Source organism: Eleutherodactylus coqui, chromosome 8, assembly GCF_035609145.1.
Source record: "Eleutherodactylus coqui strain aEleCoq1 chromosome 8, aEleCoq1.hap1, whole genome shotgun sequence".
Lineage (NCBI taxonomy): Eukaryota > Metazoa > Chordata > Amphibia > Anura > Eleutherodactylidae > Eleutherodactylus > Eleutherodactylus coqui.
The window spans coordinates 122,784,434-122,799,154 of NC_089844.1; the positions used below are offsets into that span (position 1 = coordinate 122,784,434).

Sequence of the window (14,721 nt, forward strand, 5' to 3'; positions counted from 1 at the left end):
GTCCGTTCAGATAAGCGGACAGCGATTGAGATTTCCGAGAGCGGATTTAACAATCACAGCATGTTCTATTTTTGTGCAGAATCCGCACGGACAGCTTCCACTGAAGTGAATGAAAGCCGTCCAACCAGCAGCCTATTCGCAATTGACATGGATAGGCTGCGGTTGTGCGCATCATCGCCAAGTGACAGCGCGGGAAAAACAAATAAAGAGAGAACATCTGTACTGTGCATGACCGACGGCGAGCGTCCGCAATACAGAAAGAGAAGGTACGCGGGGTTGTCCGGCTGGGCTTAGGGCTGGATTCCGCTGTGGGCTCCCGCATGCGGAATCCAACTTGTTCGCGTGCAGCCGGCTTTAGTCTTTAGGGTCCTCTCACACATGAGCGCGGCAAAGCGCAGCAATTTCACTTTCAGACGCAGCTCCCTGCAGCCGACAGCGTGTATTAGCGCACCCCAGGATTGTGATGGGTGATGAGGTGCGCTAAACAGGCAAAGATAGAGCAGACAGCGCCGTATTAATTACAGTAAAAAGCGCCTGTGTGAGAGAGACCTTCTGGTCAAAAACGCATACCTTACGTATAAAGGAACACAAACGTATGGCAACAACGTATATGCTAAAGACAAAAAAATTAAAATTACACTTATGTTTAAAATTGCATAATTTTTCTCATGCTCGTATAACATACCATATATGAAAAAACGTACATTTAAAAAAATTAAGAAGGCTTTCAGCCATTAAAGGGAATTCGTCACCATCTTTTCGCAGCACTCTCTGAGAACACCATAAGGTAGCGAGTCACACTGATAGGCCTGCTGTATCAATCTGTATGGTAGTTTGGAGAAACTTTCATTTTATTAGTAGCAGCCTCGCAGAGGACTACAGAAAGTAGTCCTCTACATTCAGGAATTACAGACTAGTCTTGCCCACCCCGTCCTCCAGCCACTGATTGACAACTATCTACCGGTGTACAGTAATAGGTAGACAAAAGTCAACCAGTGGCTGGAGAGCAGGATGGGCATGACTAGCATGAGTGTGAAGGACTACTTCCTGCAATCGTCTGTGTGGATGCTACATTAGTGGCAAGTTTCTCCCAAAGTACTGCACCGATACGCACAGTGATCAGTGCGCTTGTCATTTTCTTATGCAAATTCTGTTAAGTGATACACGTTAACGATGGGAATACTTGTTTGATGATAAAATCGAAAACCACAATTTGTGGTCACAACCAAGGCCGCACCCTCATATTGCGGTTGTATACCTTGCACGTGTCATGTTTATACATACAATAGAATAGCTGAGATGTGGCCAAGATGTCTTCTGAGAGTGCTTACATGGAGAATAGCAATGTTCTCTTGTGAGCAGATGTGACCCGAGCCTAAACTGGACATCAGCACTTTCATTTTCTGTTGTTCTGCTCCATTATAAGAGAGATGAACAATTGAAAAACAGCAGCGGTGGATTAGCACAACCGGTCACAAAGAGCACCTCATGGACCCCATTGGTATAATCAGGTCTACCGGCCTTCCGGCGTGCCCACCCGCATTTTCCCGGACAAAAATAATAGTGCAGCATGCTTCCACTGGTGCGGATGTGAGCAGAGCCTTACTTGGAAAGTTAAGTACGCAGAGTTATGAAGTAAATTTGGTAGGTTAATCAGATTTAGGGCTTACGCCCACGAGCGTTGCATATTTCCGCTGTGGGAGTACCGCGTTTAAAAATGCGAGTGATCGCGGAATTTCACGGTCTCCATTAATACTATTTTAAAGGAGACCTCCCGCGCCAGAAGTCCGCATGTGAGCATTGGCAGCAGGAAAGCTATTAGGCTCAATAGAACCTAATAGCTGCAGAATTACGCTGCAGATTTCCGATGCGGAAAACGCAGCAGAAATCTGTCCATGGGCATTGGCCCTTAGAGGACAGATAGAAGGGAGCACAACTGCAGGGTCAGATTGGAGTTTGTTGAAGGTTACAATGGAGACCCATACACCTGTAGAGGAGCTATACAAACAAAATAGTAGGAAATCTTTAACGTGACCATCCAGTCCGGAACTCTGAATTGATATGCAAGTCATTCATTACTTATAAGGGATGATTATCTGCTATGTATTTTCGTCAGATCTTGCTTCTTGGTTGCTCTACAGCTCAGTTCTATTACAATAGAGCTGTGATTTGTGACTATAGTTTAGTCACAGTGCCTAATCTGAAGTAGTCTGGGACACGCCCCCTGCCGCCAGAACCATTGATGAGTAAGGGGGAGTATCCCAGACTACTTCAGATTAGGCACTGTGGTTAAAAGATAGTCACAGATCATATGTGTGTGCTAATCTGTGCTACTAGAGAGGAGTTTAAAAAAAACAAAAAACAGACAGACCCCTACATACAAAAAATATAACTACCCACCTTCACTGTATAAGCATACGCCAAATTTACATCCTTGTGGTATAATCCCATGCAGATGGTTCAGTTCTAGGTACCATTTCAGAGGACGACTGTCAGGTAGGACTCGCAGGACTGTGTTGGTATAGTGTATTCCGTGCATGGGTTTTGTTCACAGAATATGCTGTATCAATCTCCTATAAGCAGCCATGTTCCTGCTCACACAAATTGTGCGCAAGAAAAATTGCAGCGTGTTCTATCTTGGCGCGTATTACACGTGTATACACGCGAAAATAGTACATAGCGATGGGCAGTATCACGCTGCAAATTTCAGCTGTGCCAGTCCAGGCTCAGGTGTATGGGTGACTGACAGCTGTCCCAGTGACTATCCCTCCTATGCTTTTACATAGTGGAAGGTCACCCGTAACCGCGCCTTCGAGTGATTATTCGGGCGACTATCTGCCCATGTAACAGTACCTTTAGGCTGGGTTCACACGGGGCGGATTTGCCGCGGAACCTCCGTATGGAATTTCACCAGGACAAATCCGCCTGCGGCCACTAATCCCAGGATTAGCCAGCCATGTGGACAAGATTTCTCAGAAATCTCGTCCACACGGGACAGTGAATCAGTCGTGGCAAAGCTGGCGTTGCGGCACAGATTTGCCGGCCACAGCATGTTCATTTTTCTTTCCCCGCTGCGGCCACGCTCTCCTCCATCAGAGCGCCGGCTATAACAGAAAAGCGTGTGGCCAAGCCGCTTCAAAACCTGCCGCTAAGTGCCGCGGGTTTTGAAGCAGTGCTTTCCTGGCGGCCAAGCCGCGAGATTTCCCCCGGGAATACGCCATGTAGGAACCTAGGCTTAATCCCATCTTCCCCTCCAGCGACCTGAGTGACTTCCAACAAGGCTTGGCCACCTGTGCCAGACTAGCCGAGGCCAGGATTTCATAAATTGCCAACATTGTTGGGTTTTCTCATGCAGTGATGCGGAGAGTATACAGAGAATGGTGTGATCGAGGAAAACATTCAGTATAAAGGGATCCTATGGACATAAATAACGTGTCAACGAAAGGGGTCAGAGGAGGAGGTCAAGAATCGCTCCGATTGCAGGAGGAAACTACAAGAAACTATCCTGTCTGCATGAGCCAAAATATTCCAGCAGAACGATCTCATCACCTAGCGGAATCTCTGCCATGATGAATTGCTGCAGATCTGAAGGCCGTAAGGAGGTCCGACACGCTACTACGGTAGATGGGGGTCTCTAATAGAGCTGCTATTTAGTGTACTGTACATTCTTAAAAATGTCTACCCATGTCTTCTTTCATACTCCAGAAGACGCACCAAGTCCTATTCCAAAACGGTGCTGTCCATCTCTATACGAGCCGGCTCGTTCTCCACGTAACGCCTCAGCCACAATCTCCGTCTCACTCCAGCTATTCTATGTGTAAACATGACATCCGCATTAGTCATACAATCCCTCTAATGGAGCTATTAAGATAAGATGCCGGCTGGAACGTTAATTATTAATTTTGGCCAAGAAGGAGCTGCAGAAAAACCCGCTCACATTTTCTAACCAGACACATGATGGAGCGAGCGGCGCAGTAATTATAGCTCAGCGGTAGGCGCCTCCCAAAATGACTGGAGCGGGTCAAAGCACTTCATAATCTACGATGAACAATGTCCCCGAACAAACCAACCATAGACACACACGGGCCTCGTTTATCAAGAAGACCGTCCTCGTCTGCCTGTGGCAACCATTTATTAAACCACTCTGGAAATATGTAAGCTAGTAAGCTCCAAGCGGTCGGGCCCTTAGGTTTGCAAATACCTCAACCGAGCAAACATCTAGTGGACTTCTTTTTTTTCTTTTGAAACTTCCTTCATTAATTCCTGTGGGAGATAAGCAACTTGGCCAGCGGTGTGCCAGGTCCGAATTGAGATGTGGCCAGTGTGTCGGACACCAGTGTGGGAGGTCCCAGCCACCTCGCTTCTCCTGATCTTCCTCATCATACATGTCATGAGATAGCGGAGAACCCTCGTACCCCTCCTGCCACTCATCAGTAACATTGCGGCACTAGTTGGATGCGCCAGCTGTAACTCAGGGCAAAAGGGAAGGTTGTAGTGCAGCTCTCTCCGCTGCATTTTAGCGAGTGCCCAGTGGGCATCTGCAGAAAAGGCGCATGTCAGATTTAAGGCCTTATGTCCACAGGCGGGTCGGATAATGTTTTCATTATATTCCATGGCTCCTGTCTAGTGCTGTGAGCAGTTCTGCAAATCAAAAAAACTGTTCAAACTCCCTTTAAAGTTTCTTATTACTTGTACTACTGATTTAGGGAGAGAAAAAAAAAAAAAAGTTTAGTTAAGGCACCTTTACACCGGACAACCGTCAGGCACATAGGCACACAACAACCGTCCCAGCGCCTATCACTCCTGTGCTTTGACTATAGCTTCTCTATAATTCTATGAATGGAGGCCGAGCAGGATGTAGATCACTTCGGCCGCTCACCTCCATTCACAGCAAACAGGCAATCGCTTAAAGATTGGCGATTTGTCACTCGGTGCCCCTTTGGCAGCCGCTTGTACATGGGACGACCATCACCCAAAAGCGCCAATTCCCCCGTGAGCTTATGTTTACGCGTTCAGAATTTGATGAAGATTTAGATCAAGGGTGTCCAACCTTTAGGTGTCTCTGGGCCACAGTGGAAGAAGAGGAGTAGTCTTGGGCCTCCGCAACCCTCTAAACGATGCCATCGCCCGCCACTGTGCCCCCAAACCCTGCTTGGCCGTATAGACTCCATACTGGAGTGCTTGCTTCTGCATACAAGACTGGACACAGAAACCTATTTTCTTGTAGTTTGTGGCCACGGGTCCGTTTGACACCCGAGGAAGAACACACAGCACTGGCTGGCCAAGATGAGACCACCATCCCTCGACACGGGATAGGAGCAATCACACTGAACCCGAAGTGAATGAGTCGGTCAGCCAGTCACAGAGCAGTAAGTGCTGCCCACTGGCTGGTCATCTCTATGAGCGGCTGCCGCTGCCAGGCACCGCCTGACGCCTCCAGATTCAGCCTGCGTGAACCCCTCTCCTCTTTAGGCCTCATTCATAGCCACCCTGGGCTACGTGTATAAATGTGATAAAACATCCTAGAATCACCGCTGCGGCCAATCGCAGACCTCATTGCTGGAAGGCGGATGTCTGATTGGCTGTAGTAGTCTATGACGTTCAGTACGCAGGCCTACTGTAGCCTATGAAAACAGCATCAGAGAGGACCGGAGTTGTGGCGCTGGAGCTGCGGGGAGCCGGCAGAGGGGATGATTGGATGTTTTATTACATTTATACATGGGGAGCAGGAATTTTAAAGGGGATGTAAGAGATTTTTTTTTTTTTAAAGTTATCTGAAGTCGTAAATTGTATAGTTCGATTTCTGCAACCTGCTAATAGCAAAAGTGAACTAAACACGTGTATCCAGCGTACGACCTCTGCCTGTGACGCTCAGCAAGTGTACCAATGATGACTAGCTCATCCCTGGAGACAGGACAGTCCTTGGGAGGTATAACATGGCGCCTCCTGCTCCGCTCGCATCACTTCCTACTTCTCTATTTTCATACACATAAGGTCACGTTCACACAGGCGACACGGCATCACCGCGAGAAAAATCGCAGCCATATCGTATCGCTGGTCCATGCAATATTGCTGTGTCTTCTCAAAGCAATACCGTGAACTTGCAGTGCTACAAAGTCACATGTGGCACTACAAAGTTGCGCGACTTTGTAGCATCACATGTGAGGATTTTCAGGGGTGGGGCTTTAAATATGTTTAAAAATGTTTTTTTTTTTCTTCAAGTATACATCACTTCTCCCGCGCTGTCTGGGGCTCCACCGCAGCTTTTTCCTCGGACCCCGGCACTGGTAGTCTTCTTCTTGTCTTCTGGCCGGGGATTGAAAAATCCCCACCTCCTGGAAGTGTTGACTGTGATTGGCCGACGCTTAGCCATTAATTGAGCACTGGCTGTGATTGGTTCATCGAGTGCTGGCTGTGATTTGCTAAGCGTCTGCCAATCAAGGCCAGCACTTACAGGAGGCGGGGGATTTTTTAATCCCCGGCCAGCAGATGATGCAGAGAAGACGGGACCTGGGAATAAGACGCGGCTGGGCTGACAGCGCTTCTAAGGTGATGTATGTGTATTTTTTTATTTTTGCCTGCAGCTATGGCTTAGATTGGAGCTTTGATAGTAGGATTTCCTACTGTCAAAGTTGCATCACACCGCACGAAAATCGCGTTTTCGTGCGATGCAACAGAGAGGAAGGCTCCATAATGAGTCGTGGGCATATCACCGGACCCACGAGGTTTTTGTGTCGCATTGTTGCAGGTTACAAAACATCGCATATGTGAGGTGACCCATTAGAAAGCATGGGCTCCACATACATGCGATTTGTAACATTGTAGCAACACAAGCATGGCTGAAGGGGAGTGCGCTCCGGGGGAGGAGCAGGGGGGGGGGGGCCTGCCACTGCAAACAAAGCACAGGCCCTTCATAAAGAATCCGTTACGGCTAAAACAGGAACTCATGCCAAAACTATGAAGCAATCTGGAACTTGCTGAGAGACTGCAAAAATGTGTTTCTAACAGACCCGACAGAAGGTATAACAACAGCATACTACCAACTAATTCTTAACATGTTCAGTACATTACACAGTGCGATCCTCCCCGTTGTGGATTGTATATTAGAACTCATTGAAAGTTGACACAGAAGTAGTCTCCAACCGGTTCAACAGCTGGAAAGCAAGAAGTTGGGGACTTTTGAGTATATAGGCATTACCTATATTCAGCTAATGGTCAATGGTTACCAATAAAGCATTTCCTGGACTCCACGCTCTCCAAGCATGCACAGTCACCACGCCATTCTTTTCAGTGGGGCCGATGGATATACCCGAGTGCTTGCAATCTGCCATCTCCACAGACCCATTCACAAGAAATGCAGCGGCAGCACGCTTGCGCGACCATTGTTCCGTTCAATCTACTGCTGATTGCAGGGGTGCAGTAAGCCCACAGTGAGGTGGATGGGGAACACAGGACCCCTGTTCTCAGGATTGGTGGGGGTCTTGGTCACAAAGTTATCCCCAATCCTGAGGATAGGGGATAACTTCTAATTCTGGTACAACACCTTTAAATATAAATTCACAAAATGCTGAATTAGCAATGCTATGGTGGACATCCACATAGAAGCCACTGGGCCCTGTAGTACTTCAGGAGGAAGGGGCTGGACCCATAGAACCAAAAGAGTAGCCATTAGAGATGAGCGAGCATACTCGCTAAGGCAAACTGCTCGAGCGAGTAGTGCCTTATGCGAGTACCTGCCCGCTCGTCTCTAAAGATTTGGGTGCCAGCGGGGGAGAGCGGTGAGTTGCGGGAGTGAGCAGGGGGGAGAGAGGGACAGATCTCCCCTGCCGCTCCCAGCCCCCCCGCCGCCACCCGAATCTTTAGAGACAAGCGGGCAGGTACTCGCATAAGGCACTGCTCGCTCAAGTAGTTTGCCTTAGCGAGTACGCTCGCTCATCTCTAGTAGCCATAGATCTTAGATGGCTGTAGGCCAAACACAACGGGGCCCATTCAAGTAAAGGGGAGCGCAAAAAAAAGAGAAATGAACACAGACCTCACATGGATGGAAAAACAAGAGTAACTATCCTCTCCTACACAGAAGCACCCCCACACCCCAATATATATACTTTTAACATAAGTAATTAAGTGTGCCCATACAGCGGTGCACATTGAGCAATACTCCCAATGTTATCTGACAGAAGGCTTACACGTGATATGAAAAAGAGCCTTAACCCTTTCCAATCCAGTGTTAGACCTCGTTCGACACAGAATTCTCTGACACCTTTCTAACACTATGCAGAAGAGAGCTGCAATGTCAGACCCATATATATATATATATATATATATATATATATATATATATATATATATATATATATATATTCTATACACACAGTATATTACACTATGCAGAAGGGAGCTCCGACATGGGACCACTCTTCTGCTTAAATATAATATATATATATTGCGTAATATACAAACTGCATTAACTCACGTTTAGAGTTCAAAAAAATTGCTAATACAATCACCATGATGGATAATTTTTACGAGTGTCTGATGAGTAATTCCCAACGTGTTTTCCCACCCACAATAATTAAGAGTTGAGAAGTATGTGGGTGGCAGGGAAATTGGACTGGAAAGGGTTAAAGTGACACTACCAGCAAAAGCTGAATTTTTTTTCTGAATGGAAGTGCTGAAGCCCAAAGTCTCACCATCATGGTCCCCGCCAATCAGGGAATTAGCAAGCCGCTCCACCAGCCGGTCTGCAAACTCCTGCAGAAACTTATCCCCAGTGCCAGGCAAGTCGTGACGACCGTGTCCCGCTAGGAGACACCCCCCCATGTCTGTTAGCCCCGGTAGGCGAGGCTTTGGGGTGAGCGCCTCCACACTGAATGCTAGACCTATATTTATATGTAGTGTGATGGAGCCGCTAACTTCTAATCCCAGCCACAAAGCCCGTCCACCACCGCCATGTAAGTGTTACTGTATCCCCACCGTGATATATTCACTTCCCCAGCGTTATGAGAAGAAAAAAATAATCCATCAGGAAATAATCTTTGCGTTTTCTTATTAGCACCGCTGTAAATTAACCTAATTTTAGTAGCTAATTATAGCGATCTAATGTTGCCGCTCTTTAACGGTGACAAAACAAAAATACAAAACAAAATAAAAGTGCCAATTAATTTAATTACAGACGCAAAACTCGTATCAAAAAATAGGTTTCACAAAGCCCTGCGAGCACCAAGCGTTTGATCTCCATGGAAACGCTTTCTGCTCGGAACATAATCTATGCTGAGCCGCAGCGATCCAAGAGCACACACTCATTCATACCAGTCATCCGCAACCCGCGCCTGTGAAACTACAATTCCCAGCATTCCCTACCATCCTGTGCCTGCCGAGGCATGCTGGGAGTTGTAGTTCCGTAACAATCATGCAGCTACAGGGTGCAGACCACCAGCTCTAGGAGGGTCACAGTATCAGAACCCTTCGGCACCTTCACATACACTACTTTTGTGAACTTGTTAAAAAATAAATAAATAAAAATTCCCATATGCTTCAAGCACTTTGATGGCATTTTTCATCTTATGCCCGCCTGCAGACGGGCGGAAATTCCGCGGCGGGATTTACCGCGGAATTTCCGCCCCTGGAAGCTGCCATAGGATTGCGTTAACAAACACAATCCTAGGCAGACGGCCGCGATTTGGCCGCGTGAAATGTCGTGCGGCAAACAAATCGCGGCATGCTCTATTTCCGTGCAAGGCTCGCAGAGCCCCGCACAGAAACGTCACTCACCAGCTGACAGCTCCACTCTGCGCATGCGCCGGCTGCCCGGCAGCTGGTACATGAAAGAGCCGGGGCCGCGGGAGCAGGTGAGTGTCACACTGCTCTCTGCAGACGCTCGGGTCGGGTCCCGCTGCGAGAATTCTCGCACCTGGATCCGACCCGGCCGTCTGCAGGCGGCCTATAGCATTTAGGCCTCATTCACAAGAGCGTTGCAACTTTTATGCCGTCCGCATTGAGGCCGAAAATCGCTACAATGCAGAGTGGCCGCGATCGAGTCCCGAGATTAGCATTTTCTTGCCCATTTACACAGGCGTATTGCTTGAAAAATACGCAACAGCGCGGAATTCTGTCAGTCAGCAGAAATCCTTGGAATGACTTCTAATGTTTAAGTAGAGGCAGCAGTCTTAGTTTCTGAGCGCCGACTCAGGTGAAGTCCCTCCCGTCCCTTTTTATTCAGCTCCCATCGGAGTCTATGAAAGCCTCTAGCAATTTTCATCAAAAGATAGGTCAAGACTGTTTTATTGCGGCTAATTAGCTGCAGAAAAACGCCCATCTAAATAAGGCCTTAAAGAGGACCTGTTACTGCGCTATCCACGTTTTTGTTTTTTTTTACCCCCCATCCTCCCTTCGCCCGGATGGGCTCATCTTAGGTCTAATATTAGCAGTGGGGACCACACTGACATTGCTGGACCTAATAGGAGCCTGTAAAGGCGAAGGGAGGAGGAGAGTATTGGGGGGGGGCAGAGATAGCTGTGCCACAGAGCTATGCAGCCAGCCCTGCTGATTTTATTCCTTGACAGATCCTCCTTCAATGTATTTTTCAAGTCAAATAGAGTCACCTATGGGGAAAAAAGCCGTACCCAGAGCACGGTGCATTCGTAAAAAAGCGCCACAAACACCAAAAACAGAAGTGCTTTGCAGGTAATATGTTTTATATTCCACTATAGACTTTAAAAGCAACATTTGGCTGCAAAAGAGGGGGAAAAAAACACACCACACAACCTGCAGAACACACGGTGTGCAGCAGCCTTGGACCGGTACCGGCGCTCGGGCCCAAAATGTCCTCTTCTTTCCTACTAAATGACATGCTGAGCAAATAAAATGCAAGGACAAATATAGCAAAATTAGAGATAAAACAGCTACAGGAATCCTGAAGCCTTGACACGAAAGGAAAGAAGCAGATGGCAGCCCTTGGTGATAAGAGCTGATTAAACAAGCGCTATCTGCAGGAGCCGCAGAAGAAGCTAGAGGCGATGAAGGGGATATGTGAAGAGTAGTACAAGAGAGAAGTGGAGGCATCGCCTCTCACAACCAGATTGCAGGCCCGTCCCGCCCCCCCTTAGTCGTTGCTGCTAACCCTTACTATGGCAGTATATTCTCTCCCTGTTGTAGCCACTGATGCTTCCCTTACCTCTCCTCCTGCCAGTCATGGCCATAAGTATCCCCTTCAGGTCAGGGGCGTAACTAAAGACTCAGGGGCCTGGGTGCAATAGTTCAGCTGGGCCCCTCCCCCAACCCCATCTGTAACCATAGTCCGAGGCGTAACTTGAGGATTCAGGACCCCCCCCCCAACTATAATGCTTTATTCATAGTACTGGGCTCCCTATATGGAGAATAGAGGCCTTATGGGCCCCCTAAGGCTCCTGGGCCCGGGTGCAACCGCATCCCCTATAGTTACGCCCCTGCTTCAGGTCTTGTGCAGCAGACGCCGCACTATTTGCCCTCCTGTAAGTGCAAGCACTCACCCAGTGCGCACACACAGGTTTTCCATCCCCAACTAATATGGGGTCCCTTGGTTCCCTCCTACAGGGTGTCTGAGCGATAGGAGCTGCAAGCTTCTGCAATGGTGCTATAGTTTTGTGATAGTCCCTTGGTTTTGACTTGTGCCTGCTGGCCCAGCTTTTCCATCTCCTCCTGTCCTGGCCTTGGCTAATACCACGATTAATCCGATAGCCAACTGCCCTGAGAATCTTTCTGTTCTCCACTTACACAAGAGTTCCACCTATTCTATCACATCTCTGCCTGTCCCTCCCGTACCACACTGCGGTGTCCCTGACCAGTTTGTGTCAGCCGCCACCGCACCGAGACTACTCCTGAGGTAATGGCCTGGTGGATATGTTTTTGTATGAGGTCCAAATCATATGAAAGTACAGACTGCTATATCAGCGTCGTACAACCTCCATGTGAGCCAAGGACATGACGACCGAAGAGGCACAGAGCGGCGGCCGCTGATCTCTACAACTGCTCCTCTTAATATCAGATCTTCTTACTGAACCTTTCTATAAGACAGAAGAACCTGTAGAGATAAGCAGCGCACATAACCTAGACAACTAGCGCCGCAGCATTACACAAGACTTGTCAACAACTGAAAGTTAGTCAATTCACTTTTATTACACCGTATCCCTGACAACACAATTATATGAGAAGTCAGGGACAGAAAGAATGCCGGTTGTAATAAGAACTACAAACTTACTCATCTCCATCGGGACACATTCCTGTGGTTTCATCGTATTTCGTACAGTAAACGTCTGGGCTGTAGTTAAACGTCCCATCGCGCCTTCGGATGGGTCTGCGACGGCGTTGGTTTAAGAAATGCCAGTGGAAGCAGGTAAAAGGTCTATGCTGGGTACATTTGTGCTGCAAGAACAGCGGGCACTGCTCAGTCCGGAATTCCTTTAGATACCTTTAAGAAGGAAAAGAATGAGAGTGAATGAAAGACACAAGTTACTATGCAAAAATGAGTATATATTCATTCATAAGGCAATAAGCCCCAAAACTAGGGGGAACACCAACTGAAAACCATACACCAAGGCAGGTATGCCAATTGTTTGGTGCAAGTTCTGGTGCATTTAACTGGGTATATCCCCCCTACTATTTTACTGAAGTCGTAGCAGGTACTTGGAACTACCTAATTCATAATACCTAATTCCAAAAAGGAATTATCCTATTTGGGAACATTGGCATGTGAAAGGTTAATGCGATTACACCAGAAAACTGGCATACCATAATTGCAAACGCCAACATGCTTGGTACCATGTGAAGGTACCCGTTTCTGTTCAGCTCCTACCCGATCTGACCTGAGCAAGCTCCACCAAATGCCACCTCGGTCAGGACAGATCGCGTCCTCCAATGAAAGGCAACAGGACCCTCGCGTTCTCCGGATCGGTGGGGGTCTCAGCGCTCGGAGCACCAATGATCCATCGCTTTTCACCCGGCCAGTGGAATGTCGAAAACTCAAAAATCTTTCAATAATTGGAATGTGCCTTTAACTGATCGAGATCTAACTTCAAAATGCCAGTTTGTAACAAAACAGTCCCCAAGCGATGCCAATCTGTACAGCGCTGTGCCATGTGTTACCGCGGTCTGACGGAATAAATAAGGCGCAGCCACAGAATATTCCTGGCCGCTGCGATGTCACGGATCAATTACTGCCTTTAAAAAAAAAAAAATGGGGATCACATGCAACTATTTATTTCGTGTCATTAACTGCTACGGAGCGGCACATTAGTCGCTGACCAGAGCCAAATTCTCAACCAGCTAAGCAAAAATCTGATAAAACCACAGAAGTTGACTTTGCGGCCACATCTATTGGGCAGCAGGTGACTAAGCGGCCCGGCTACAGGAGCCCTAGGCTGTAGTGTGGTAATAAGTCCCATTATAGGGGCAGAACAAAAGGAGGAATCACAGCTGCAAAGAGGAGACGCAGCAGCTGCGCCCGCCGACAACGTGCGCAGCCTGCAACGGAATGTGGCCGGCAGCCTGCACACCACTGGGAAGAGGCTGGCAGACGGTGTGCCCGGACAGTACTGCAGGAAACCGCGGGAACCCGGAGGGCAGCAGAGAGCGGCGAGGAGGGAAAGCCTTTATTTAAAGGGAGAAGCAGTCCAGGAATGAGCCGCCGCCGCCGCCGCTCGCAGCGCTATTCTCAGACGCCACTTGCGCTCTACTGGAGCGTACCAGGCTGCAACAAAGGAATCCCTGCGCTACGCAACAAACGTAACGGCTCTGCAAACAGACGGAGAAAGGCGAGCGGCTGGGACGACGAGCCGAGCGGCGCTGCCGTAACCGAGCAACGCAGAGCGTCCGTGAGAAGAGCTGCCTGACAACTACCGGAGGCATTTACTGACCAAAAAGCAGGAAAATAAATCGTTTCTAAAATAGCAAGCCCCTGCTCGCCCCGGTACCGGGAGCCGCCTCCCGCCCTGAGCCCCGCACTTACGTGTAGTGAGTCGGTTTCTCGGTCTGCGGGGTGCCGCTCAGCGCCGTTTTCGAAACCGACGGCATTTTCAGTCAAAACAAACATGAGCGCATGCGCGGGAATCCGAGAGCCAGCTCTAGTCCCTCCCTCCATCCCTGACTGACAGACCCCGCCCCCCGGCACTACCCTCTGAGTGACAGCATTGTCTAGGACCACCCCCACTTTCTGCAGCTAAGCTCCGCCCCGGCTCTGCCCTCTCTGGTGGTTTGTGAGGGGCAGTATAAGCCACGCCCACTCCCCGGCTTACTCCACCCCTTTGTAGTGGTGGTGTCACCCGAGGCTGGACGTGTGCGGCTGCTCTAGTTGGCGGTTGCATATGGAGTGTCAGGCTGTATTATGTGCAGTGCTCCACCAGCTGTGACAGTCTTGTAAGCAGCAGAAGCCGTTGTATTCTGAGGCTCATTCACAGCGGTGTGTGCACGTGTTGCATGCAGTTTTGCTGCAGATGTGCGTATAGTTCTGTCCGCGTTCCATCCGTGTGTCGTCCGTTTTTAACCCGCAACATTTTTAATCATCCAAATCTCGCATCATCGCTTGACAGGACAGTCCTTGAAAAGCATGGGTTTCATAATTCTGCGTTTTCGTGCACCCTCGCAGCGCCCAAAAAGTGTGCGATTTTCTGTTTACCCCAGCGTTGGTTCACGTAAGAAATGCACATCTGAATACGCCAATTCATTTGAATGGCTTCATGTGCTGATTGT

The 14,721-nt window shown here is 48.5% G+C and overlaps 1 protein-coding gene across 2 annotated transcripts in view; it reads right to left on the reverse strand.

The window, feature by feature from the left end:
• Positions 1–14,063, reverse strand: part of UNKL (unk like zinc finger) — a 78,138-nt gene extending 64,075 nt beyond the window's left edge. For both annotated transcript variants that reach the window (XM_066576338.1, XM_066576337.1), the window contains exons 1-2: positions 13,982–14,063; positions 12,236–12,445 (exon numbers count right to left, since the gene is read on the reverse strand). In XM_066576338.1, the coding sequence (XP_066432435.1) occupies positions 12,236–12,445; positions 13,982–14,046 (275 nt within the window). In that variant the 5' untranslated portion in view covers positions 14,047–14,063. The remainder of the gene's footprint in view (positions 1–12,235; positions 12,446–13,981) is intronic.
• Between the last annotated feature and the right edge of the window lie 658 nt (positions 14,064–14,721).